This window comes from Geotrypetes seraphini, chromosome 17, assembly GCF_902459505.1.
Source record: "Geotrypetes seraphini chromosome 17, aGeoSer1.1, whole genome shotgun sequence".
Classification (NCBI taxonomy): domain Eukaryota; kingdom Metazoa; phylum Chordata; class Amphibia; order Gymnophiona; family Dermophiidae; genus Geotrypetes; species Geotrypetes seraphini.
The window spans coordinates 2,293,701-2,318,905 of record NC_047100.1 but is presented as its reverse complement, the minus strand read 5'-3'; the positions used below and the strand labels follow the sequence as shown (position 1 = coordinate 2,318,905).

The window sequence follows — 25,205 nt, the reverse complement described above, 5'->3', positions numbered from 1 at the left end:
ACAGTCGGTGTGCTGGCTGATGGAAGATAAGAACTAAGTGAATGATGATAACGTCCGAGTGTGGCATTTCTGCTAACTCAGCTATATTTTACTGCCAATTCATATCATCTTTACACTCAAGCAGTCTACAATATTAAACTTAAATAAATTAGTTCATACATACAACAAATTACCTGCCCATTTTAGTGCTAAACATATTGGAAACTGCAATCGATGGAACAGTTCTCCATCATCTCCACCAGAAGGCAAGGCCAGGCCATGCCATGAAGGGCATTCAATTAGTGGAACTGCCTTCCAGTGGAGGTGGTTGAGACAAAAACTGTATCAGAATTCAAGAAAGCTTGGGACAAGAACGGAAGATCTGTACGAGAGAGAAAGGGATAGTGGATGGGCAAAATGGACTTTATGTGGGTGTGAAGTGGGCGGGCTACTTCCTGGGTAAACCTAAGGCAAAAAGAAAAAAGAGCGTACATATCCACCCATCCGTGGTCCCCGCTGATTTCGATGGCCTTCATGTGCTCGCCGGCAGAAAGATACATCTCTGCTGCAGTGCGGGGTTCATTGATATTCTTGGCCCAATCTGCCTGTTTGGTGATTAACATCTTTGTGTCTTTGGGGTCTCCAGATTTGAGGAAATCCTGAAGAAGTGGAAAAATAGCATGAAGACAAGTGTTTCCAGCTGCAGCAATTAGATCAAAGTGTTATTTTGAGGTTACTCAAAACTAAGGGCAAGTGACTAACTTTTAAAAGCTCCTCCATTTCCCTCTATTTCAGAGCAAAATCACCAATGAAACTGATCATAAACTGTGTGAGGGTTTTTTATATCTGTCAGATAAATTTATTTATTCATTCCATTTTTAATACCGTTCTCCCAGGTACTCGTGCCTTTTTGCCTGTCTGTCCAGGTGGGTTCACAATCTATCTAATGTATCTGGGGCAATCTTTCATTTTATTGAGGAGGAAAGGGGAAAGGGAATTGCACTTGTATACCACTATTTTGCACTCAGGGCAATGGAAGATTAAGTGACTTGCCCAGGGTCACAAGGGGCAGCACTGGGATTTGATCCCATAACCTCTGGGTGCCGAGGCAGCAACTCTATACTACTAGGCCACTCCATAAGGAAGAGGGGTTTACTTTGTTCATATGTGGGTCTTAGGGGGTATTCTGGTGCTCTCTTTAGTTTTCTAAAGCTACGAACTGAAATGAAAACAAGGTCAGGTACTAATCTAAACCATGAGAATGGAGCTCGACACGGTTTACAAGAACTTAAAATAGTGGGTAGAGAAGAAGAAAAAGGATTACATGAACTTATGTGTAGAAGGGGGGGAAGGATAGAGCTACAATTTGCTGAAAAGCCAGGTTTTCAGTTGTTTGCGGAATAACTGAAGGGAGCTCAGGTTCCGCAGCGGGGTGGTGAGGTCGTTCCAAAGACCTGTGATTTTGAAGAGAAGGGATTTTCCCAGTTTGCCTGAATAGTGGATGCCGCGTGGAGAGGGGAAGGCTAGTTTAAGCCTTTGGGCAGTTCTGGAGGAGTCGGGACTGGAGGAGTTGAAAGACAGTGGGATAAGAGGAGGCAGGATTCCGTGAATGATCTTGAAAGCCAGGCAGGAACATTTGAAATGGATTCTGGAGATTATTGGGAGCCAATGAAGTTTGGCAAGGAGTGGGGAGTCATGGTCAGACTTGCGTTTTGAGAAGATCAGTTTGGCTGCAGTATTCTGGATTAGCTGGAGTCTTAGAATACTTTTTTTTGATAGATTTAAGTAGATGGCGTTGCAGTAATCTAGTTTGGAGAGGATGATGGATTGGACAAGGATGGCAAAGTGTACTAGCCTGTATTTTTCATGATATGATACACTGATTGTGTTTTGGATTTATGGTACTGGGCCTATTGTAACACATATGCTGGTTGTAGGCTTGGCCTATAGAAAGGTGTGAGTAAACAAGTTTTACTGGATTTCTTAATATTCTGCCTTTCTATATCAAAGGAGATCCAACAAAATGTTGAACAGCACACATTGGAAAAGAAATGCATTTTTTCATAACACTTATCTCCCCAGCCATTCAACCCCGACCTCTTGCCTACTTCTGTTTGGTCAGAGGGAGGAGAAGGGTGGGACAGAGGGAGCAGTGGAGAATAAGTTACAAGTTTTATTAAAACTTTCTACCCTGCCCAAAAGTGCAAGCCATCTGGGCAGCTGAGAAGTTTAACACAAAACTTGGTTTGAAACTAGACAGTACACAATAGGAAAGGTAACAGTGGGGAGGCGAGCACATAAGGTTCATGTATCTGGCTGTTCATACTTAATCGCCACAAAAGGGGAGGAAATAAAAAGTTTAGGAATACACATCTTGGAACAAAAACGTTTTTAAAGCAATCTTAAGGCTGATTGGGTAACAAGACAGAACATCTAGTCTGCGTTAACTGGTTATCTCGTTGTAGCTTGGTGGGCAGATCTCAGGGCTAGTTAGGGAGGCTATGAGCTGATCTTAAAAAGCAAAAGTAATATCAGTAACGAGATAGTTCTATGGATTAAATCCAGCACTTTGAGAAAGAGAACCAATGAAGCAAAGACACAATTTTCAAGTCCCACAAGTATTTCTGATGCGAAATCAGATTTCAAAACTCACATATACCCAGAGGGGAATATAGATCAATCACTACTAACACAATCCCCAGTGGCGTTTCTAAGATTGTGTCCTTTACAGCTCCTGAAGAAGGGTATCTACCTGAAACTGGACCAGTTGGTGTCCCTGTTATGCCTTGTTTGGAAACTGAAAAGTACATGGTTTGGATCTTGAAACTTGAAACTTTGATAGCACTGCAACCTTTTGCCTTTCTATTAAATTCTTTTTTGCACTAGCACTTTATATATTATTGAACGAGAGAAGTCCTTGATGTCCCAATCCATTACGTTAAGCCAGGAGCACTAGTTTCCAGCGCACCATAGCTTTAACTGTCGCACTGAGACCTATATTTGTCGTAATACGTTATTTCCCTCAGTTGTAATGCTACCTACCTTTCTTGGGTTATATTTGGGGATTGTGTTAGTAGTGATTTGGCAGCTGGGTGTCATGCCACTTTACTCAATTTTAATTGCATTACCTTTGCATATTCAAACATGCGCAAATCAGTATACATATCCAGCGCCCGGTTCTCAAGGCCACTCTTCTTGTACAGTTTTGCAGCTTCATAGAACTTTCCCTGGTATGCGTAAACATCTGCCAGAAACAGGTCATTATTGGCGTCACCACGCTTCTTCCTCTCCTGAAATAATGAAAACAAAGTGTCTTCTCTATCTTAAGTTTACCTTACGGGAGGTTTCCTGAAGAACTAACTGGAGGCCATCCGTAGTTATTTCTTATGAGTGGGAAGGGACTTTGGGTAGTTAGTAAACAAGTTAACCTGGTGTTTGATCTCTATGGGTTGTATTTCTGTATATTGCCCTGCCTTCATTTCTTCTTGTGTTGTATGGCAAGTTGCCATATTACATAAGTAGATTTTACATGTGACACTTTTTCAGCATTCATCTGGAATGTGCATGTGGAATAAATGCTGAGAGTGCCCTTTCATGCTGATTTGGGTCCTATTCAAATCACTAAAGTTGTGGATGAACTTTATCCCTTGAAATTGTGGAATACTTAAAAGCACAGGGACAGCAGGTAGATATTCTCACATATGGGTGACCTCCAAGCTAACAGAAATGGGATGGTGGGAGTGTTGGCCTTAGGAAAATAAATGTTGTAATACAGATTGGCCAAAGACTCCAGACGATAGGGAGAAGTGAAGGTATGAACTGAGGACCAGATGGCAGCTGTACAGAGTTCCTCAATAGGAGTAGATCTGAGGAAAACCACAGAAGCTGCCATAGCTCTAATTTGTGGGCTGTGACATGACTCTCCAGTGCAGGTCCAGTCTGAGCATAAAAGAACAAGACACAGGCAGCCCAGCCAGTGGGAAATTGTTCTTTTAGAAACAGGATGCCCCAACTTATTAGGATCAAAAGAGATGAACAGTTGGGGAGATGTTTGATGTGGCTTTGTCCGGTCAATTTAAGAGGGCAAAGCTTGTATACAGTCCAAAGTATGAAAAGCGAGTACTCCAGCATGAAAAAGAGGCTTAGGGAAAAACACTGGTAGAACAATGGACTTATTAAGAGGGAATTCAGTGACAACTTTTGGAAGAAACTTTGGATGTGTACGCAGAACCATCTTGCCATGATGAAAAACTGTGAAGGGTGGATCTGATACTAATGCTTGTAACTCACTGACCCTCCTGGCAGAAGTGAGAGCAATAAGGAAGACCACTTTCCAGGTAAGAAACTAAAGATGAGCTGTGGCCATTGGTTCAAATGGGGACTTCATCAAACTGGAAGAGACCACATTAAGGTCCCAGACGACAGGTGGAGGCTTGAGAGATGGTTTCACATTGAAAAGTCTTGTCATGAATCTGGAGACCAAAGGATGAGCAGTAAGGGGTGTACCCTCGACTGGCGAGTGAAAAACTGTAAGAGAGTTGAGATGGACTCTGACAGATGTAGATGAGAGGCCAGAAACATACAGAAGAAGCAGATAATCCAACACCAAATTTACTGATAATGAAGTTGGATCTTGATGGATGAAGACAACGACACCAGGAAGAGAACCTAGTCCACTTTTGTTGATAACATAGCTGAGTGACTGGTTTCCTGGATGCATCAAGAATTTGACAAATAGGCTGAGAAAGATACAAGTGAGATGGATTCAGCCCGAGAGAAACCAAGCGGTCAGTTGTAGTGATTGCAGGTTGGATGTAGAAGTGATTCCTGATTCTGAGTAAGCAGAGCAGGAAAAAGTGGAAGAGAAATGGGCTCCCTGGAGCTGAAATGACGTAGAAAGGAGAACTAATATTACCGGGGCTACCGTGGAGCAAAGAGAGTCATGGTGGCTGGTTCTCTCTTGAGCTTGAACAGAGTTCTCAACATGAGGAAATGGAAGGAATGTTTATAGAAAAACAGACCTGTCCCAGCCAGGAGAAAGGCCTTTGCTTCCAGACGGAGAGGAGAGGAAAGGCTGGAGCAAAACTGGGGCAACCGGTGATTGTGAGGAGTCGCAAAAAAGTCCACTTGAGGAGTGTCCTATTGAACAAAGATGGAATGGAGAATTGCAGAATTGAGAGCCTATTTATGAAGCTGAGGATGACTACTAGGGAATTCGTCTCTCCTTCAATGTAGACAGCTTTCAAGAAAGATTGCGCACTGTCGCCCAAGTCCTGATTTTTTTTTTTTTTTTTTTGGGGGGGGGTCTTCTGACACAACAGGATAGAGCCCGTGCCTCCTTGCTCGTTTATGTAATACATAGCTACTTGATTATCTGTGCGAAGGAGGAGGACTTGAGGGGAGAGTAGATAATGGAAGGCCTTGAGAGCATAAAAACATTGCTGAGTTCCAGGAAATTGATGTGAAATTTCTACTCCCGGTGATCCAAAAACCCTGAGTCTGAAGATCATCCGTGAGCCCCCCCAGACACAAGGCGATGCGTCCGTCGAGGAAACCTCTGGATAGATTGGAAGAGGTCATCCAGCATGAAAGGGACTGCAGAAGAGAGGATGTCACATATAAATCTTGTGAGAGACGAGCCATCACTTGAGACCACTGAGAAGCAAGGGTCCACTGAGGGGGCGAAAATGCAGCCTTGCCAATGGTGTTACATGGACAGTTGAGGCCATGTGGTCTAGAAGAACCATCCGGTGTCTGACAGAGATGGATTGAAGAGGAAGCAATTGCTGACACAGATGGATGAGAGCCTGAAGGCGATCTGGAGGAAGAAACGTTCTCGAGAGTGGAATCTAGGATTGTCCCAATGAACTGCAGACGTTGAGTCGGAGAGAGATGTGATTTGGGGAAGTTGACTTAGAATCCTAGTGACTGAAGAAAAGAAAATGGTCTGAGGCGTTACTTAGACCATGATCAGAAAAGAAACAGCATACATCAACCACTCGTCCGGGTAAGGAAAGACTTGAAGGCCTGAGATTGGAGAGATGCGGCTACTACACTTAGGCACTTTGTGAAGACTCTGGGAAAAAATGCCAGGATGAAAAGAAGTACCTTGTACTGGTAAAAACACCAATTGAGTTGAAAGGTACTCCTTGGTCAGGCTATTGCGAACTTTCTAAGATCTTAAAGTGGCGATGCACTTTTAAAGTGGTCCTTACCGGGGCTCCGTCGGTGACGTCACCCATACGTGAGAATATGTTGCCTGCTTGTCCTTGGAAGCCGGATGGATTGGAATATGCATGTAGGCTTCCGTGGAATCTAGATAGCAGAGCCAGTCGTTCCAATAGAGGAGAGGAGAAAGCAGGATGTGGAAAAGCATCCTGAATTTCTCCTTGACTAGAAATAGGTTGAGAGGTCTGAGAGTCAGGATGGGTCTCAGACCGTCAGCCTACTTGGGTACCTAGAAGGAACGGGAGGAAAATGCCTGACATCGCTGATTGAAGGGAACTTCCTTGATGGGATTAAGCAGAAGAGATTGAACCTCCTGAAGAAGAAGGGAGGACTGTGAAAAGTCCAAAACAGACTCACTTGGGAGATGGTCTGAAGGCAGAATAGTAACATAGTAGATGACGGCAGATAAAGACCCGAATGGTCCATCCAGTCTGCCCAACCTGATTCAATTTAAATTTTTTTAATTTTTTCTTCTTAGCTATTTCTGGGCAAGAATCCAAAGCTCTACCCGGTACTGTGCTTGGGTTCCTACTGCCAAAATCTCCATTAAAACCTAGTCCAGCCCATCTACACCCTCCTAGCCATTGAAGCCCTCCCCAGCCCATCCTCCATCAAATGGCCATATACAGACACAGACCGTGCAAGTCTGCCCAGTACTGGCCTTAGTTCAATTTTTAATATTATTTTCTGATTCTAGATCCTCTGTGTTCATCCCATGCTTCTTTGAACTCAGTCACAGTTTTACTCTCCACCACCTCTCTCGGGAGCGCATTCCAGGCATCCACCACCCTCTCCGTAAAGTAGAATTTACTAACATTGCCTTTGAATATACCACCCCTCAACCTCAAATTATGTCCTCTGGGAAAGATTTTGTTCTACGTTAATACCCTTCAAGTATTTGAACGTCTGAATCATATCTCCCCTGTCTCTGCTTTCCTCTAGGGTAAGTTAGAACCCAAAGTGGTGAACTGGGTCAGAAACTGGCTGTCGGAGAGATGCCAGAGGGTGGTGGTTAATGGAAGTCGCTCGAAGGAAGGAAAGGTGAGTAGTGGAGTCCCTCAGGGATCAGTGCTGGGGCCAATCCTGTTCAATATGTTTGTGAATGACATTACTGAAGGGTTAGAAGGAAAAGTGTGCCTTTTTGCAGATGATACCAAGATTTGTAACAGAGTAGACACCGAAGAGGGAGTGGAAATGATGAAAAAGGATCTGCAAAAGTTAGAGGAATGGTCTAATGCCTGGCAACTAAAATTCAATGCAGAGTAATGCATTTGGGGATTAATAATAGGAAGGAACTGTATATGCTGGGAGGAGAGAAGCTGGGGCTGTTCTCCCTAGAGAAGAGGAGACTTAGAGGGGACATGATAGAAACCTTCAAAATCCTAAAGGGCATTGAGAAAGTGAATAAGGACAGATTCTTCAAACTGTGGGGACCCACAACCACTAGGGGTCACTCGGAGAAATCGAAAGGGGACAGGTTTAGAACAAATGCTAGGAAGTTTTTTTTTACCCAGAGGGTGGTGGACACATGGAACGCGCTTCCGGAGGATGTGGTAGGCCAGAGCACTTTACAGGGGTTCAAGAAAGGTTTGGATAGGTTTCTGGAGGATAAGGGGACTGAGGGGTACAGATAGAACCAGAGGTAGGTTATAGAAGTGGTCAGAAACCACTTCACAGGTCATAGACCTGATGGGCCGCCGCGGGAGCGGACCGCTGGGTGAAATGGACCTCTGATCTGACCCAGTGGAGGCAACTTCTTATGTTCTTATGATATGCACGGATGGGGAGAGGGACCTTGGGGTGATAGTGTCCGAAGATCTAAAGGTGAAAAAACAGTATGACAAGGCAGTGGCTGCTGCCAGAAGGATGCTGGGCTGTATAAAGAGAGGCGTAGTCAGTAGAAGGAAGAAGGTGTTGATGCCCCTGTACAGGTCATTGGTAAGGCCCCACTTGGAGTATTGTGTTCAATTTTGGAGACCGTATCTGGCGAAGGACATAAGAAGACTTGAGGTGGTCCAGAGGAGGGCGACGAAAATGATAGGAGGCTTGCACCAGAAGACGTATGAGGAGAGACTGGAAGCCCTGAATATATATACCCTAGAGGAAAGGAGAGACAGGGGAGATATGATTCAGACGTTCAAATACTTGAAGGGTACTAACGTAGAATAAAATCTTTTTCAGAGAGGGGAAAATGGTAAAACCAGAGGACATAATTTGAGGTTGAGGGGTGGTAGATTCAGGGGCAATGTTAGGAAATTCTACTTTACGGAGAGGGTGGTGGATGCCTGGAATGCGCTCCCGAGAGAGGTGGTGGAGAGTAAAACTGTGACTGAGTTCAAAGAAGCGTGGGATGAACACAGAAGATTTAGAATCAGAAAATAATATTAAATATTGAACTAGGCCAGTACTGGGCAGACTTGCACGGTCTGTGTCTGTGTATGGCCGTTTGGTGGAGGTTGGGCAGGGGAGGGCTTCAATGGCTGGGAGGGTGTAGATGGGCTGGAGTAAGTCTTAACAGAGATTTCGGCAGTTGGAACCCAAGCACAGTACCGGGTAAAGCTTTGGATTCTTGCCCAGAAATAGCTAAGAATATACAATATGTATAAGGTGATTGGAAAGTACTTGAAGGGTGGGGGGTGGGAGAGGGGATACAAAAATTTTGTTCAGAATATTATGTAATAGATATAAAAGTGATATTGTGTATTCATTAGTTGTAACTCAATATTTTGTACACTTCATGTAAAATATGAAAATTTAAATTGAATCAGGTTGGGCAGAGTGGATGGACCATTCGGGTCTTTATCTGCTGTCATCTACTATGTTACAGAGTGCAGACATCAAGCCCGTTTGTCTGTATTTGTCTATTTTTCTATAGTTGATACCGAGGTGACATTACATATTTTAAAGTGATCTGCCTTGACCTCTTTGAAAAAAAAATACAAATGATAATTAACGTTTTCTCTGCATATGTTTTTTTTTAATTTTGTGGTTACCATTATGTATTGTGTGTATATGAAAAATGAATGGAAGAAACTGCATTACAATTAGTGGGGGCAGGGGGTACTCTGATATTTGCTAGACTTAGGGGGTACTTGGCTTGAAGAAGTTGAGAAACACTGCACTAGACTATATGGATAATTTGATAACTTTATGTAGAATGTATAATTCTTTGTAACATAGTTGACTCTATACAAAATTCTATGAATCAATATGTTGCCTGTAACCCGCCTAGAGCACATAACACAATTATTTTACCTCTATGCTGTTAATCAGTTCAAGGTAACGAAGGTCTCGTACTCGAGTAAATGCCTACAGAATACAAGTAACAGATAAGAATAGCAATTTAGTTACAGGGCCAGAAATGAAGGTTTGATATGACATAGTAGAATACACCTGTCCTTACTGGAGTGCTTATCTGCAGAAAAACATCTTCTGAAAATTGCAGGGGAAAGGGGGCGGAACTAGAGGAGGGGGCCCAATGGTAAAAATTCTACCTAAGCAGGAGAGCCCCAGGAAGAATCTGTTTGGGGCTCTTTAGTGTGTGTGTGTGTGGGGGGGGGGGTTTCCTTCCTCTGAATTATGCTAATGAGTAGACAACCCTGCAGTAAATGCCAGGATTACATTTTGCATACTTTTATCTTTGGCTTGTGGGGACTAAAAAATGGGTAAAACCTGGCCTGCTATACTGGCACCTAGTGACACCTAAGTCATTCCTAGTGGTTCACTGACAACCGCGCAGACTGGTTAGGTGCCATTTATAGAATCTGGCCCTTAAGGTGTAATTCTGTAAAAGAGCAATTTCCATTTATGCCTATAGAGAAATTAGTCTTGCTAGGTATCCAATATTTCAACTAATAAAGTAACGTATCCTTTCCACCTGCATTGTAGAATTAGTAAAAAGTATTCAACAACTTTGCAAACATTAGAAGACACTTTAGTCACTGGACTGCAATGCAAAGAACATCATTTATAACCTTTAGAGCTCTAAATGATAGTGCAGGGTCTCTGTCCTTGTGGCACTTAATCCCCCATTGCCCCAGCTACATTAGACAGTGTGTGAGCCCTGAATGTAAACCACTTAGGCTAGAAGTGGTATATAAATACTAAAAATAAAATAAATGAAAACTAAAGTTTGCAGGTAAGACCAAGATTTCTTTTCTTAGCATCCTTACCAGACCAGTCCAGAACATGTGAAATATAGCAAAGCAATCCTTAAGAAGAGTGGGACTCTGAATGTTGAGCCAGTAGTGTTTTTGCAAATGTTTGTCGTGATGACCACATTGCTCCCCTGCAAACGTCAACTAGTGCCATTACATGCAACTCTGCCCACCAGACTGCCACTTCCCCTTCAAATTATAGGCTGAAAAAAAGTTAGCAACTTTGTAGCTTAGGAAACTGTTTTGCCTTTCTTTGTACTATCAACCAAAAAAGTAAATCTGTCCAACTTCCAACATTCATTAGATATCTCCAGATAATTAAGGTACGCTCATCTGGTACGCACAAAAACGTTGCATAACGGCTGCCTAGTTTCTTTTGTCTGTGGTATTTTCCTTTTTGGGTTTCTTGAACTCACAGTCCACAGCTGCAAGACTGATAAAGCAGACCCTACTGGCTCTTTAAACTATAGAAAAATAAAATGGGGAGGAGGGGGAAATGGGGGAGCAAACAAAAAGGGCAAGAGAAAGGATACTAATCAGATCCAACAGGCCCTAAAGAAAGAGTGTACAAGTTTACCACTCTACCTGCTGGAGACTGAGAAGAGACCAACTGCAGCCCAAAGTTAGCGTCTCAGTCTCCACCTGATGGCAGAGGAGCGAAAACCCATCTGTTCTGCGCTGGCTTGGAGGGACACTAAAGAATTATCTGTTTTGAAGGAATAAAGCGAATGGGCTCTTTTCGGTCTGCTGTTTGATTGTGTAATTTTATGTTGCTGAGATAATAAAAACATTTTACAAAAAAAGACTGAAAAGCAAAATAAAAGTCCTACCAGACCAGCAGAGGTTGCACAGGAAGCCTACCCTGTACTAGAGACTTAGAAATACTGAGTGGCCGGGGATTACTGGTAGGACAGCACAATGCCAAGTGTCTGGACTGGTCTAGTGGGGAATGAGGAATTCCCCTGGCTCTGGCTAAGCTGAATCAGAAAGTGCAGAGTCAGGTTCTACCTTCTTTGCCATTTCAAAATCGAGTCCTTCCAAAGCCTCCATAGCCAATTCCCTCCAGTCAGTGTCTGTCACTCCTAAGCAGGCAATCTGATAGGCTTCCTTAAACATCTTCCGTTCCAGATACTGATACATAGGTGCAGACTGCAAGGTTATGTGATAAACAAAATGTGAATATACAATATTATTTTTGCTCCTGTAATAACATTATAGTGAAAGACCAGGGCTCCCTGTCAAAACCCAGTGGTGGAAGTTACATTTTTATTAAAGTGTTCCTTTCCCTTCAGATACATCTTCCATTGATCTGCCCCTCCTCCCTTATAAATCCCCTTTATAGCTGACCCAGCAAACTGAGGTTTTTATGAGGAGAGTCTTGAGGCATGAAGGAGGGAAACTGAGGGGGAGATCAGAGAGGAAAGTGGCATTCGCAAACCTCTCGGAGGAATCCAATTGCAGCCACGATGAATTCCGTGCAGCCATTATGCCCACGTAAATGTACACACACAGGATTATTGAAGTACGCATGCAAGTTAAGAATGCACTTTGCAACTTCACTTGTGCTGTACTAGACCAGTGTATGGTGGCAAGATTCAGGGGGAGAAGCTGGTATCGGCTGACTACCTACAACACATGCTTCTCGCAGGGAAAGGCATGTCCTGGAGGATCCCCAGGCCTGTCAGGTTTTCAGGATAGCCCTAATGAATATGCACGAGAGAGAAGGTGTAAGGCATGCAAATCTGCTCCATGCATATTCATTAGGGCTCTCCTGGCCTGGGGGTCCTCCAGGACAGGGTTGGGAACCACTGCTGCAGACAGTCAGCCTCTTCCTCACCGGTGCCTCTCCTCCCTGAGAGGTCTCAGCACATGCGTGTGACATCATCACATCGACATCCACGCATGTCCCCGAGTTTAGTGTCCTGTGGCTTCAAGACACTGATCTAGACCATATCCCCAGCAACACTTACAGAAAATGTTCATGTCATCACACATAATTTTACACCTGCCACCATTTTCATAAGAGTCATTTTACACAGGTATAAATTAACTCCTTAATGCCCAGGTAGGTTGTCCCCTGAACACCAGTTCAAACTGTATGGCTTAATGCAAAACTGAAAACAAAGAAGAGCCATACTGCAGTCAAATTATTAGACTTCAAGAGAACCAACTTTTGCTAAACTGGCTGAGTAACTTAAGGAACAGCTGACAGGATGGGAAGTTCTTTGTAAACTTCAAAAAGCTTATTTCCAAAATCCACTAAGTCCAATGCATCTAATATGGACTTAGCAGGTTTTCAAAATAAACCACTTAGGAATGTAAAGGAAAGAGAAAAAAAGAGAACAGTACAGTTTTCCAAAGAGAGAGCAGAAAATGCAAGCGATCTTAAGACAGCGGAGAACCAGGGAAGGAGAGCTAATAAAAATAAAGAAAAGCAGGTAAGGTTAGAGCAAAAGAAGTGAAATATTGTAATGAGATGGACTATTCAAAGTGGGAAAAGCACTCCAGATGCATGTATTACTGAAGTCTAGTAGATGCTGGCATTGTCATCTTGAAACAGGGACTCTAGATCACTTATTATTCTATTGTCCATTTATTTTGGCCTTTTGGAAACCAATACGGGGCCAAATAAAATGGTTTATTGGAAAATCCTGTGGAATTATCGTATGATACGGTTTTATTTGGTATGTCAATGAGAACCAAGAGCCAAATCTCATCTAAAAATAACAGGCTTCTATTGATCGTGACAGGGGTCACCATACAACATATCACAAGTAATTGGAAGAATTGGAGCAGACTCAATTACAGTTTTTGGTGGAATTCGTTGTGTCACATTAATAAAATGGAAAGAACAATAGCAATACAAAAGGGGAATTATAATAAATTCACAGAGGTTTGGGAGCCATTGAATAGATACCATTTTTCCATTATCAGTACTATTGAAATGAGGAGGGTGGGGGAGGTGAATTCTGATCTTTTATTAAATGTTTAGATTAGTCGAAAACAATATATTATAGGATATACATGTAGGGGAGGGGGTTAAATGTTATTACTTTATGTTCATTATGATAATCAAGTGATGTTTTCAATGTCGTGAGTTGTAAAAATGAATAAAGATCTATTTAAAAAAAAGTTTTTAGTCTGTTTGGGAGCATCTGCCCTTCCTTCTCGGGCTCCTAGCCCGGTTATGAATAAGTTTATAATAATAACGGTGTTGGGATCAATTGATGTAGATCATGGTGGGAAGAAGGAGCAAGGCTATTTTTGAGTAATAAACATTGTATTATCTTCCTTTTGAGGAGAACTATGAGTCCAAGCTTTCTGCAATAAGTTTGATCATATTCACTGAAGATACTTGTTCAATGCATTGTTCATGTTATGAAGCTAAAGAAGAGATTTGACTACTTCTGTTCAGTATTCGCTGAAAAAGAGACTGACGAAGATTCAGCTCTTTGGAGGTAAGCATGAGACGCAGAATTTGAAAGTGGCAGGTGAGGATACAATATACAACAGCCCACTTTCTATGCAAAGTATGTTCCAACAAACCTGATCCATTTCTATGCAGAAGTTTTGGTCCTATTACAGAAAATCACCTGTGGAACTTCCACCGCTGACATGGAATAAACGTGCAGACAGAAAATCTTAGAGCCATTGTAGCCCACCACGAAGCCCTGGAGCTTCTGCTGGTGGACGGGAAAGTTGCTGGCCTTGATGTTGAGGTATCCTCCTCCAGAAAAACAGAGCATGTCCTCACATTGAGTATTCCAGGCCACACTGTTGGCATTGGGTTCCTAAAATGCAGAAGAGGGAAAAAAGTGAACTGCCCCATTTGCAGATAATTAACAAAATAAGAAAATTTGCTAATACTGAATGTATAATCTGGATATTCTATTTACAGACCTATCTACTTCTATGAAATATAGCTTGTGTCTACCTAATACTTTGGTTAATGCAGCATTCCAATGTATATTAAGAAGAACATCTCCTCGGGTCTTTTTCTTTTACCTGAAAGAGTAGGTCTTTGGTACGAATGTCATACACCAGACAGATGTTGTGTTCATCGATCACTGCCAGTTTGTTCCGGGAAGCGCTCATATCCAGGCAGCGCACAGATGTGGCTTGTTTCAGCAACGTTATGGCAAACAGATTGTCCACAAAGATCTTCAGAATCTAAGACCATTCCAAACCACAGTAGTCAAAAGAGCACAACTCCATACTCAGCAATGATTCCTCCTAGAATTATAGTGACAGGAGAGGGGAGAGCAGGATTCAGAAGAATCTTAGGCCTCTCCCTTCCCAGGACAATTGAATTCAATGATTATTGCATTATCACCACTAATTAAAAAATATTTTGATGTAGCATCATTTCGTCTGCTAATTCAGTCTTCCATCTTAAGTATGCTCGACTATTGCAATATTATTTATTTGGGTACATATAAGAAAACACTGAAAAGGCTTCGAGTTATTCAAAATTCAGCAGTTCGGCTGATTTTTGGTTTGAAAAAATGGGAATATATTACTCCCTATTATCAAAAACTATATTGGTTACCGATGGAGGCAAGAGTTTTGTTTAAATTTTCTTGTATCTGTTTTAAATCAATATTTGGTATGGCTCCTGAGTACCTGGTCTCTCATTTTTTTCAGACGGTTTAAACAGGCCTACCCGCAGAATCCATATGTTTGCTTACCCAAAAGTAAATGCTTGTCGCTTTAAAAGATTTCTGAATAGAACTCTTGCATTTCAGGCAGGCAAACTGAATGACTGGTTGGGTAAGCACAGTTACTTACCGTAACAGGTGTTATCCAGGGACAGCAGTCAGCTATTCTCACATATGGGTGATGTCATCCACGAAGCCCAGGGCGTGTCTCTCCTCAGTTCAGAAAGCTAGCAGAGAAGCCAACCAGGAGAGGTGGGTGGGTTGTGAGAATATCTGCCTGCTGGCAGGCAGCATATTGTCACATGTGGGTGACCTCCAAGCTAACCAAAAAGGGATGGTGGGAGAGTTGGCAATTTAGGAGGATAAATTTTGTAACACTGCCTGGCCAAAATGGCCATCCCGTCTGGAAAAAGTATCCAAACAATAATGAGAAGTGAATACATGAACCGAGGACCAAGTGGCAGCTTTGCAGATTTCCTCAATGGGAATAGATCTGAGGAAAGCTACTGATGCCACCATGGCTCTGACTTTGTGGGCTGTGACTCGACTCTGTAGATGCAGTCCAGCCTGAGCATAGCAGAAAACGATGCAAGCCGCTAACCAGTTGGAGATAGTGTGCTTGGAAATCGGATATCCAAACTTGTTTGGATCGAAGGAGACAACAAGTTGAGGAGCAGATCTATGTGATTGAGTGCGTTGCAAGTAGAAAGCCAAAGCACACTTAAAGTCCAGAGTATGAAGAGCTGTTTCTCCAGGATGAGAATGAGGCTTTGGAAAAAACACTGGAAGTACAATGGAATGGTTGAGGGTTGAAGGGTAGCACAGCGAACACACGATTCCGGACAATGGTCAGGTCCCAAACACTGAATACACCACTGATGTGGGTCACTGAGGGAGACTGCGCGCTGGCAATGGCTACACTTCTTCAAGCCTATTACTGCCGGGACATAAACGCGAAAATAGCTGCAGCTAGGTCGAAGACCGCAAGGCAGGCCCCGCCGTGACAGAAAGAAAAATCAAAGTAAGTCTTTTTTTAAACGCGCAAGAAAAACACAGTGAGCCTGAAAAGAAATAAAACACGAGCCACGGTGAGAGAAGGCACACAGCAGAACTGAGTCTAGCGCAGAGCGTCGAAACAAGCAAGTCTGCTTCTGAAGCTGTCCGCATCCAGGCTCCGTGGATGACGTCACCCAAATGTGAGAATATGCTGCCTGCTTCCTGCCCCCAAGCATTCTCTATGATGCATCTCAGCTGTCTGACTCGACTTCCTTTTTGGCCAGACACATCAGAGAGAGTGCTCTGAGGAAGGAAGCAGGCAGCCTAGGAGGATCGCTACTTGACAAGGCACACAAGGGGGTTGAAACGCTGATATTGACAGGGAGAGAGGAATTTTGAACCCTAGAGATGGGAGGGAGAGAGAGAGGTGTTGCCCAGGTGAAGGAGTTGGGCGGTGGGGATTGAAACGCTGAACCCGCAAGCTGGCAGGGAAGAGATCATGCTGCTGATGGGGTTGGGGGTGCTTAACTTTTTTTGGCCTCATTAAAAAGATGACCCCGGATTGTTTTATTCTGTCTTTAGTCCAAATTTCTCAACTTATCGAGTTGGGTATATACAGCGTAGCTAGACTCAGAAGACATACACAGGACTTTAATTTTCAAATCCCTATGCCTCTAATTATAACAACTTTATAAAGATCTGGGGGCCATTAGAGAATTATTGTAATGAATGAACATTGTTTTCCTTTCTGATGGATACATGTATTTTATTTGGGGAAGGGGGGAAATTGGATGATTAATATTTTTATTTAATGATTGGATTTCTGTTGAATAATTGTTGGGTGGGGGGAAGGGTTATAATTTCTACTTTAATGGATTATATGTATAAGAATGTCAAGTGCTGTATATTTTATTAGTAATGTAATGTTTTAATATTAATCACTTGTTTGTGTGTTTTGGAAATTGATCTGGGGACAAATAAATTGTATGTTAGAGAATCATGTGGCCCTGTCATATGACACAGTTTTGTTTGGGATGTCTATGAGGGCCAAAAGTCAAATCTCCTCGAATAATAATAAGCTGTTAATGATTTTAACAGGAGTTGCCATCCAACAAATAACATACAATTGGAAAGACTACAGGGGGTTGAATTACTGTTTCTGGTGGAGTTCGGTGTGTCATGTGTATGAAATGGAAAAAACATTGGCAATTAAGAGAGGATATTATAAGAAATTTAAAGATGTGTGGGGACCATTAATTGATTACTATAATAAATAATTGAATTTATCCCCATTTAGTTTGTATAGGGTGGGAGGGTGGATGGGTGGGTTTTATGACATTAGGATGAGTAGTTACAAAAATATTTGGAAAGGGAGGGAGGGAGGTAATCTATGGTATAAGATGATTGTAAAGTTTCAAGTGAAGAATGTATAGTATGAATTGATTTATTGTACACTTGTTTGTATAATGTAAAAAGGAATAAAGATATTAAAAAAAAAAAAAATCACTTGTTTGTCAGTTTTAAAAGAAATGAATAACAGCAATGAAAAGTTGTCCTTCCCATCCTTACCTGACCATTCTTTAAGCCCACTAAAAGGCCTTCTCTTCCGGAAGGTCCTCCAATGACTTTAATATAACGAATGAGCGACTCCATCAGCCATTCTCGCTCCTTCACACCACTGAATGACAGGCACTGCAGTCTTTTCTCCTAATAATACAAGCAGTGTGTTAGTAAATATGCAATACACTACTATGACAGAAATTAGCTACAAACTCCTACTTATTGTTGATAATAAATTTGCTGTACCGCTTAATTTGTACAATAAACTAAAAAAAATTAAAAGGGAGAAAAGACAAATTACATTCCATATGGCATATATATATCATATACTGCAAATTGTCTAATTTTATTCAAAAACGCCAAAGTCAATAAAGCAATGGAAACATTTGCCAGTCTCAGAAGGGATGATTCATCTACTTTATAAGCTCGTGGTCTAATTCCATCATATATGGTAGAGTTGATTCGTAGGCTTCCATCTACAAGAATGCATCTTGCTCAAGACTTTTGTCATCTTTTCTCAGTCCTCAAAACATTAGAAATCATTCTCTTATGCAGCAGCCAGTTTTTAGTCAGTGCTTCTAGGCAATATTAGATTTCTACTAAGGTTTTATAAGGATCAAAGCGATCTATTCAGAATATGTTTTGGGTAATTATCAATGCAGAATAACTATTATGGAGATTCCTACATAACAGACCTAGTCTTTTTTTTTGTTATTCACTTGGAAATATAATTGGTAATAACGGAATATAAGATCTGCAACTGTAACTAAGTGTAAGAAACCAAGCTGGCATTGTCATCTCGATGCGGGGACTTTAGATCATCTACTGTTTTATTGTCCATTTATTATGGCTTTTTGAAAGTCGATTTGGGGCCAAATAAATTGCTTGCTAGAGAATGATGTGGCATTATCGTATGACACAGTTTTATTTGGCATGTCTATGAGAGCCAAGAGCCAAATAATAATAAACTTTTAATGATTCTGACAGGACTTGCCATTCAACAAATAACGCATAATCGGAAAAATTGGAATAGATTGAATTATAGTTTTTGGTGGAGGTCAGTGTGTCATCACATATATAAAATGGAAAGAACATTATCTGTTCAGAAAGGATATTTTAATAAATTTAAGGATGTGTGGGGGCCATTCATAAATTACTGTAATGAATAGATGTCATTTCCCCCTGATTAACATAAATGAAAAAATGGGGAGGGAGGGTGGGTTTCTGGATTTCATTATTTGTTATGAAGAATTTACTCTATTATATGTATTATTTAATATTTTTATGGTGGGAGGGGATAAATTTTATTTATTGAAAATGATTGTGGAATTTCAAGTGATGTATTAGTCAGATTGTTATTACTTTCTGTGCACTTGATGTTAAACATAAAATGAATTAAAAAAAGAAACCAAGCCCATGCCACTGGCTAAGCTGTTGCTGCAGCTTTAACATTACAGGCCAATCCTTCCCTAGGAACCGGAAACTGATACACTACCAGCTCAATGTGGCTGAACTGAGCATAACTGCCATCTAGTCCAGTGGCAAATCCGGATCACAGAAGCCCAAATAGTAGCAAGATCCCAGGGCTTCCCCCATATCTGTCACAAAAGCTGACTAGGGACTTTTTCTCCAAGAACTTGTTCAACCCTTTTTTTAAACCCATCCTCTGGCAACGAGTTCCAGAGTTTTACTATTCACTGAGTGAAAAAATATTTCCTCCTATTTGTATTAAGAATATTTCCATGTGACTTTTTGAAAGAATAAAAAAATCAATTCGCTTTTATCTTGTAGACTTCAAATCATTTCCCCCCCTCAGCTGTCTCTGTTAGCCTATATCCAAATACTGACACCGAATATCTTGGTCTTCAGAGGCTCCTGGAAGTTATCTGGGTCCTGCAGATATTCAGGACTGCTATATCCTGGATGTGCTCCAATTTGCCTGCATATTTATCTGGCACCAGCACTGAATATCAGTTGTGCCGGGATAACTCCTAGCTCCTGAGCTCCTACAATAAGTACTACTAACACACTGGCCCAATGAAGACGATGTTCCTCCAGGGCCATTAGCACACTCCTCCTGTGAATGTCAACTACCATCATAATACTGTCAGACAACACTCTCATTGCTTTTCCTTCCATCATCTTTACAAAGGACAAAAACGCCTTCCAAACTGCCCTGAGCTCCTGGCAGTTTGCGGACTGAGGTGAGACTACATTCCATGAACTATCTGATCCCAGTAGTGGGATCCCCAAGCAAAATGTCTGGCATCCGTTGTCACCACTAACTAATCCAGCGGTTCTGGGCAAACGATATGAAAGAAGCCACCAACTCATAATTCTTCTCACTGCCGCCATCCAAGAAAGATGACACTCGAAGTTGCATGACCAAGCTGACCAATGGCTGAGGAGGGACTTCTGCAAAGGACACATATGCACTCGAGCCCAGGGAACTAAGTCTATGGTCGCTGCCATAGAGGACAACACGTGCATACGTAGGAGTTTCGTCAGCCGTAAGCCTGAAGTCATTATGCCATTATATAGATCCATGGTGAGACACCATCTGGAATACTGTGTACAATTCTGGAGGCCTCATTACCGCAAGGATATGCTGAGACTTGAGTCGGTCCAGCGAATGGCCACCCGGATGGTCTCGGGACTCAAGGATCTCCCGTACGAGAAACGGCTGGATAAATTGCGGCTATACTCACTCGAAGAACGCAGAGAGAGGGGAGACATGATCGAGACGTTTAAATATCTTACGAGCCGTATCGAGTAGAAGAAGATATCTTCTTTCTCAAAGGTCCAACGGCAACAAGAGGGCATCCGTGGAAAATCAGGGGCGGGAAACTGCACGGTGACACCAGGAAATACTTTTTCACTGAAAGAGTGGTTGATCGCTGGAATAGTCTTCCACTTCAGGTCATTGAGGCCAGCAGCGTGCCTGATTTTAAGATGAAATGGGATCGTTACGTGGGATCTCTTCACAGAGAAAAGTAGGGGAGGGTCATTAGGGTGGGCAGACTGGATGGGCCGTGGCCCTTATCTTCCGTCTATTTCTATGTTTCTATAGTCCCATACTTGAGGATGCTTTATTCTCAGAGCAGACAAATTCTGAAGCTGATAGCAAAGAAGCAAAAACTGATAGGAAGTGTTAGGGGGAAAGGAAAACTCATACTTCTCTAAATGTCTCCCAAATAGACAAAAGCTGCCCCTAAAATATCCACTAGCTTCCAGGTCTCAAATGGACCATTAGTGACAGAGCCATCCAGTAGCTGTAGGGCATGACTGTCACCATCTGCTAGAGACAGCAATATACTGAAGAGGCCTGGATGTAGGGTGCCCTTACAGGGCGGGGCTCACAATTTATTCTTTGTCTCCATCTGCTGGTTGACCAACACAACTCCGGTAGAAACGATAAGGAAAACACAGCAATGAGATATACTTGGAGGTGTGCAAATTAAATCCTGATAGCAGCAATAATATGATAGTGTCAGAATATGCACATTAAAACAGCACAGCAAAACTTTCACATAAAAGAAATATGATGACAAAATCAGAATAATACAATATTAACATCCTATTACATAGACATTTACAATTGAATATATTGAACTGGTCTTAATTACAGGGTGTACAGGAAGCTAATCCATGAAGAGTAAGTAGATCGTCACCAGTTAAGAACATAAGAACTGCGATATTGGGAGAGACCAAAGGTCCATCCTGTTTCCAACAGTAGCCAACTCAGGTCCCAAGTAGTAAAAAGACTTTAAGCTGTTTATCCTAGGAATAAGCAGTAGATTTCCCCAAGCCATCTCAATAATGGCCTATGGACTTCTCTTTTAGGAAATTATCCAAACCTTTTTTAAACCTTGCTAAGCTAAGCATGGGAGAAAAGTCAGGCCTTTTCACTTAGACTATAGGGGCAAAATGATTCAGTTCTACATTTCCTCAATCTCAAACGGGGGAAGGTGTGGCTCACTGGAAGAGTTGCTGCCTCTGCTCCCCAAGCTTGTGAGATCAAATCCCAGTGCTGCTCCTTGTGCCCCTGGGCAAATCATTTAATCCTCCAGTGCCCACTGCTTTGAATGTCAAAGCCACAAAAAGTCACTATTCTCATTCCCCTTTCTATCCTATGAAGACTGTCACTGTTTAAAAAAAACATTGGGACTTTAAATGCAAGAATGAAATAGAATGGCAAGGAGGAAAAGTAGGAATGAAGTAGCCTGCCATGCATGACCTGGCATGTAAGACAGCTGTGATATAGAAAGGAAAAGAGTAGAATTCTTTATTGCAAAGTTATTACTCAGGAAACATGAATTACCAGGACCATCTGTTCTGCTGGATCTTTTAAAAAAAGCATAGGAAAAAGGAATGGGACTTGTATACAGTCTTTTCAAAGCGGTTTATATAGATACAGGTACTTATTTTGTACCTGGGGCAATGGAGGATTGAATGACTTGCCAAGGGCAGGAGCAAAGGTACAGAAGGAAAAAGGAAAAGACCTGTATGTCCCTGTTTCATAAGGATTTCTCTGAATGCTAACACTGCACATGGCAAAGCTCATTGCAAGTCTAAAGAGGCCACTAGCTTTGATTTTCTTTTGTTTACGGAGTATGCTTGGAGGTTGAATTTATTTGTTGGTGCAGTTAAAGCAGAGGCACATACCTGGCATAATATAATATGCTGGGAGCAAACAACCAATAAATTGCACTCAAACTTTTTAACCATCTTTTCCTTGACACGGTAATGCATGTCTGATGTATCATCTGAATACAGCTCATAGATCAGAATCTTCTCTGGCATCTGGATGGCTAGCCGGTTTTTGTAGATTGCAATTTTCTTCACAAGCTCCCTGCATTTAATTCTGACTGTGAAGAGAGTAAACGGGAAGCACACAGTTCCAGGAAGAATATGAGAAATCGAGTTCAGTACTAGGTGTGGTTTGAATGCAAGACTTGTTACTAACATTGTATGATACTGACATCTAGAGGAACAGGCTCCCAAGTCAGAACCAAAATATTCTGAAATCACTTCTTACACCTGTCCTCAAATATTAGAAGATACTGGCTTCAAATGTGACTTCCACTTACATCTGCAGAGGGGCAAAACTACCATCTGTACACACAATAAGTGAATATATTAGCATCTAATCACTAAAGTTTGAGGATTTTGTTTTAGATCATGTAATTCTGTTTCTTATTCTGTTCCTTGCTCAGAAGTGTAACAATTATTGGCTTATAAGTCTTTTAATTGAAATGAACTCAGTAAGCCATCACCCAGTCTAGCACTGCTGGCAGCATCAGCTGAAGACGGCTGCAGAGGGGGGTCTGGGGTGCACCAGTGCAGCTCGAGCAGATTCCCTATTAGAATGGCCAAAATGCCAGCTTTTAAGAGCCACTTCTATACCTGGGTGCAGACGCAGTGCATTAACAGCCTAATTCTATAAATGGCACTAAAAGCTGCGTGTGAAAATTTGGGTGCTTGCACAATTTGATTGAACAAGCCAATTAGCACTAATGAAAATTTATAGTTACTTACCATCTGGAGACAGCAAGCAGATATTCTCACATGTGGGTGACGTCATCCACAGAGCCCCCGGCCCAGACAGTAAAAAAGTGCACTGGCACTTTAAGAACTCAAAGCTTTAATACTGCCCGCACCGTGCGCGTGCCTTCCCGCCCAACGCCAGCTCGCAAGAGGTGGGTGGGATGCGAGAACATCTGCCTGCTCTCTCCGCTAAAAGGAACTGTGCCTTATCCTAAGACAAGCAGGCAGCATATTCTCAAAAAACTAGCGACTGGTGAGGACCAGTCGTTTGTACTAAAACCCTGCTCTCTGCCCCGATTCTCCTGCTCTGGCCGCTCTGCTCAGCCCCGACTCACCTGTCCTTCCCCGCAGTGTTAACCCGCGAGTTTAAAGCAAGTTAAAACCACGAGCTTGCGAAGTTAAAAAATAGTTGGACAAAAAAAAAAACGGGCACAAAGGACCACCAGCGCATGCGCAGATCATCTACAGTCTAAGAAGATGGTCTGCACATGCTGAAGGATCGCTGTCCAGCAATCTGTGCGGTTGGTGGGGGGAGAGGGAGCATGCCAATGATCACCCCCATTTGCATTAAGACCTTTAGTGAATTTGTCGGCCTACATGCAATCGGGCACGGACTGGACATGGAAAGGAGGTTACTGTGTAGAAAAACAACCTTCTGATAAAATATTTGTATTATTATTCTGTAACTATTCACGAAGGCTGAAAAAGTCATGTAAATTAGTAGAAACAACAAGGGGAAGCATATTATCAAAACAATATGCCAGTAAGCATGAAAACCCCTCAAGGAACGGATTGGTTTCATATCCTTGTAAAAACTAAAAGTTGGTTAAGTGTTTTTATTTTTAAAGTGTCCTCAAGAGGAGCCTAGTAAGAATAGACCACCACTATAAAAAGGATCTGAAAACATATGTCTAGAAGGAAAGCAGATGAACTTTCAAAACTACTGTCCCCTGGTAATGGTTCATTAGAAACTTGGGAATCAAATGATATAAAATTTTACCCAAGTAAAATAAGAAACAGAGAAACGAGCCTAGATAGATGTGGCCCCTAGTATAAGTGCCACATGAAAGTGACAGGAAAACCAAAGTAATGAATTCCTGACATTGAACTCCCGTACCCTCTTACTTTAATATAGAAGAGGAAACATGGGTAACATGAGCTTAGCCATGTGTTACCCCCCAAAATCAAATAAATTACTCCTGAGCCAGTGTCATCAATGGAAGGTAAGGAGATACTGTAGAGTTCAGAGTGACCTAAGTAAAGGAAAAGAGGCAATGTGCTTACAGAGTTAAGGTGCTTCATAGGAAGCAAGAGAGATACTTCTAGAAAAAATGGTCACCAACATCAGAAATGGCATCCTCAATGTTTGCTTGTGAGGAGAAAACCTCAATGTACACAATGCAGAAAATCAAAATGAGGAGAAATAAAGTTGATGGTCAGAAGCATAATAGCAGATGAGCAGCAAAAACCAACCTAGTCTCAGACTAGAATCTTGCAGGAACAGTAGAATATGAGTTCACAATTCAAAACCAAGCGAGTTAAAGTAGGTTTTGAACCCGAGATTCTTCTTTGGCCACAGTCCACAACACTAAGCCACCCTTCTACTCTGCGTGGACATTTGTGCTCCCTTGCTAAATACACAAATTCCCAGCGTTGAAAACCAGGTGTCTGGAGACTGACCTTTTTGCTCCGTGATGAGGTGCTGGACAATGACATCTGTCATGCTGTCTCTGTAAGCATAGCGATCTTTGTACAACCCATGCACAGTGCTAAAAATCAGCTGATAAAAGGCAATTGTTCCATCCTGGCAACCGATCACCTGAAAGGTAAGAAACAGATCCCAATCGGTATCTCTGCACAATTTTGATTATTGCTCGTTTATTTATATTTCTACCTTAAACCAGGAGAGATTACAAAACTTTACCTTCCTCTGGACCACTTCTGTCCTTTTACATGAGACCTAATTAATGACCTGCCCAGGGGAAGGAGAAATTATCACCCATTTAAACTTTCTCTTCCATCTAGGAAAGGAATTTAAGGAGTTAAGAATTTTAGCAGCTCTCTGGCATTTAAATTTCCC

General features: G+C 42.0%; 1 protein-coding gene across 1 annotated transcript in view; it reads right to left on the bottom strand.

Moving 5' to 3' along the window:
- IFT122 (intraflagellar transport 122) overlaps positions 1-25,205 on the bottom strand; it is an 86,299-nt gene that overhangs the window by 35,796 nt on the left and 25,298 nt on the right. The window contains exons 2-10 of the mRNA XM_033926599.1: positions 24,806-24,978; positions 22,244-22,446; positions 17,588-17,725; positions 14,370-14,534; positions 13,958-14,155; positions 11,373-11,513; positions 9,463-9,516; positions 3,108-3,269; positions 472-638 (exon numbers count right to left, since the gene is read on the bottom strand). Coding sequence (XP_033782490.1) covers positions 472-638; positions 3,108-3,269; positions 9,463-9,516; positions 11,373-11,513; positions 13,958-14,155; positions 14,370-14,534; positions 17,588-17,725; positions 22,244-22,446; positions 24,806-24,978 — 1,401 coding nt within the window. The remainder of the gene's footprint in view (positions 1-471; positions 639-3,107; positions 3,270-9,462; positions 9,517-11,372; positions 11,514-13,957; positions 14,156-14,369; positions 14,535-17,587; positions 17,726-22,243; positions 22,447-24,805; positions 24,979-25,205) is intronic.